Genomic DNA, 2593 nt, shown 5'->3' with positions numbered 1-2593 from the left:
TTTCACTTTTGAAAGAGTCAAATTAATATTTCTATTTATAGAAATATATATGGGTTGGGGTCGGTTGACCTTAATTTCCCCAATTTGTGATTAAATTGCTAAGTATACGTATTTGAGCATCAACAAGTTTATGATTAACTTGTAGCTCCAAATGGTATCGAACTTTACCAAGTGCACTATGTTTATGACATTGTGCTTTAATTTACTTTGTTTTTGTTTCAATCCAGAAGTAAAAAATAACATATGGAAAATGAATTTACTTTATTTTTGGTTCCATCCATTGCCTTCATGCTATAACCCACCATTTTTGCATCCTTTCTTTCATTCTTCTTCTTCTGCTTCTATTTTGTCCCTTTATCTTGCTTTGTTTCAAACCCAAAATCTTTTTTTCAACGACAGAGCTGGCGCTCAGCTCGCATTTTACATAACCCAGTTTTCAGAATCCCGCCGAATCCAATTTTGCAGTCCTGCTTTTCTCAAAAGTGCTTTTGTTCTGTTTCTTGAAGACGCTCACGGGTTCTTCATGGACAGAGTCGGACTTGGACCCCTCCATTTAATCCCAATCTGTACGTCTTTTTTCTCTCAGCAACAACTCTTTCTCCGAATATTTGTCTTTCTTCTTTTGGGTTTTTGTGGCGGGTTTTGAATCGTTTGTTGAAGTATGAGTCAACTAAGTCTGATATTGCAAGAAGCGGTGCGGAAGGAGAGGGCGGCAAGGACGGTCCTCGAGGTTCTGAGAGAGCAAATGGACGAGGCGGATGGAGCGACGGGGGTTGTGGGCAGGCGGAGCTTCAAGCAACGGCTGAGACTGAGCGTGTTCGGATGCTGTGGGGCCACCTGGGGATTCGGACGGACGTCGGCGATTGGCGCCAGAGAGGGTGAGGAAGATCAAGAACCGCAAAATCTTCCGCCACAAGAACGAGCGGTTATAACTGTGGGCCAGGCTGGACCGGTTCCGGCTTGCGTGGCTCCGGTTCGCACGGATCGGGTATGAATTTGGCTGCCGCGCTGGCAGCCGAGCGACAGTTGCGGACTCAACAGGATCCGGAGGGAGAGGGGTCGGTGGGTCCCACGGGTAATGCAATCGCGGGAACAACAGCGCCGGGAACGCCGATGAGAGTGTCGCTGATGAGGCTGCTTGAGGAGACGGAGATGGACGGGCGCGACGCGTTTGGCGGTGGCGCGACGGCGTTGAGCGAAAAAACAGCGGAGGGAGGGATAGGGAACGATTCGGTGTGCTGCGTGTGCACGGGAAGGAGAAAAGGCGCGGCTTTCATCCCATGTGGGCACGCATTTTGCAGGGTGCGTTCCATAGTGTGGTTGAATCGAGGATCCTGTCCCCTCTGCGACCGTTCGATCCTCGGGATCCTCGATATATTCTAGTGATCGTCGGATTTGATTGAATGATCAAGAAAAAAACAAAATACCAAATATTTGATGTGATTGTTTGAGGGAGGAGGCCTCCAGATCCGTGACAGTGTTGAAACTTTGATGGTGGAATTTTCAATCACTAGAAAATTCAATTCAATTTGTTCACATGCAATATGAGGTTCTTGAATTTAATTAGTGTTTACAGTAATGCTATTTATACCATATTTTTGTACTATATTTTCATATCAGCATTTGATATGGATGTCTACCTATTTAAGGTGGTATAGAAATATAATATAAAAATATGATATAAATAACATTACTCATGTTTATATTACCTCTGTATTTCTGCAACTTGAAAAGTACAATGAAGCTGCCATGAATTTTGTTATTTTTTGGGTATATTTTATTGGGTAATTTTTTCCCTTTTTCCAGTAATGTTTCTTATGCATGCCATGCACTTGGTGCTTGGAGTTGAAGGTATCTTACGTTGTCAAAATAATTAAGCACTATTATGAGTTTAATTTTCTTAAATAACAGTAAATGTTAGCATGTCGTTGTATAACGAGTTTGAATTTCAATCAGTACACTTCTATCAGTTAAAGTAGAATATTACTGGTACATGTGATAATGCATGATTATCCGAAAATATCGTTACAATCGTATCAAAATGCCATGTTAGCATAATCGTTATTTAATGAGTTTGATTATCTTCACAATCGCACCATAATGCATTTACAATGAAGCTTTTGTTAAAACAAAAGCAATTGTCATCCTTTTTATTTTTTAGGCAACGATATCTACACTAAGGAGAGGTAGAGGAGTGAGCTAAGCTTCATATTGGGCTAACCATAATAATGTGGTTTAAATTCACCTTTGGCGAAAATCAAGCTTACCTTTTACCAAAGCCGAAAGATAAATACCATTAAATCGTGATACTAAGTGTTATTAAAAAAATAAGCTTGAAACGTTGGCTTTTGTTTCTCTGTGTGGTTTTGTGGAATCTTGAAGAACATTTGGGTTGGGTTTGGACCAACTACAACCACCATCAACCTATCTGTGGCCTCAATGTGTTTTATTTTTTCCAAACCCATACAAAAAAGTCCAATGCTGCTTTTCCTATTAAGAATGTGTACCAAAACAATGCAAATGATGGTTTTCTTGCTCAACATGAAGTTGAGTACTCCTTCGTATAAAGTTATAGATTGAACCCAAAATGAAG

At 40.8% G+C, this 2593-nt stretch overlaps 1 protein-coding gene across 1 annotated transcript; it reads left to right on the top strand.

Annotated features, from left to right (window-relative positions):
- The first annotated feature begins 990 nt into the window (after positions 1-990).
- On the top strand, positions 991-1383 carry LOC137726928 (uncharacterized). The gene has a single exon (XM_068465883.1). It carries the CDS (start codon positions 991-993, stop codon positions 1381-1383), a length of 393 nt encoding a protein of 130 aa, XP_068321984.1.
- The last annotated feature ends 1210 nt before the right edge of the window (positions 1384-2593 follow it).

Source organism: Pyrus communis, chromosome 2 (genome assembly GCF_963583255.1).
Source record: "Pyrus communis chromosome 2, drPyrComm1.1, whole genome shotgun sequence".
NCBI lineage: Eukaryota > Viridiplantae > Streptophyta > Magnoliopsida > Rosales > Rosaceae > Pyrus > Pyrus communis.
Note: the sequence above shows the minus strand (reverse complement) of the source record. Positions and strands in the feature narration are given on the sequence as shown.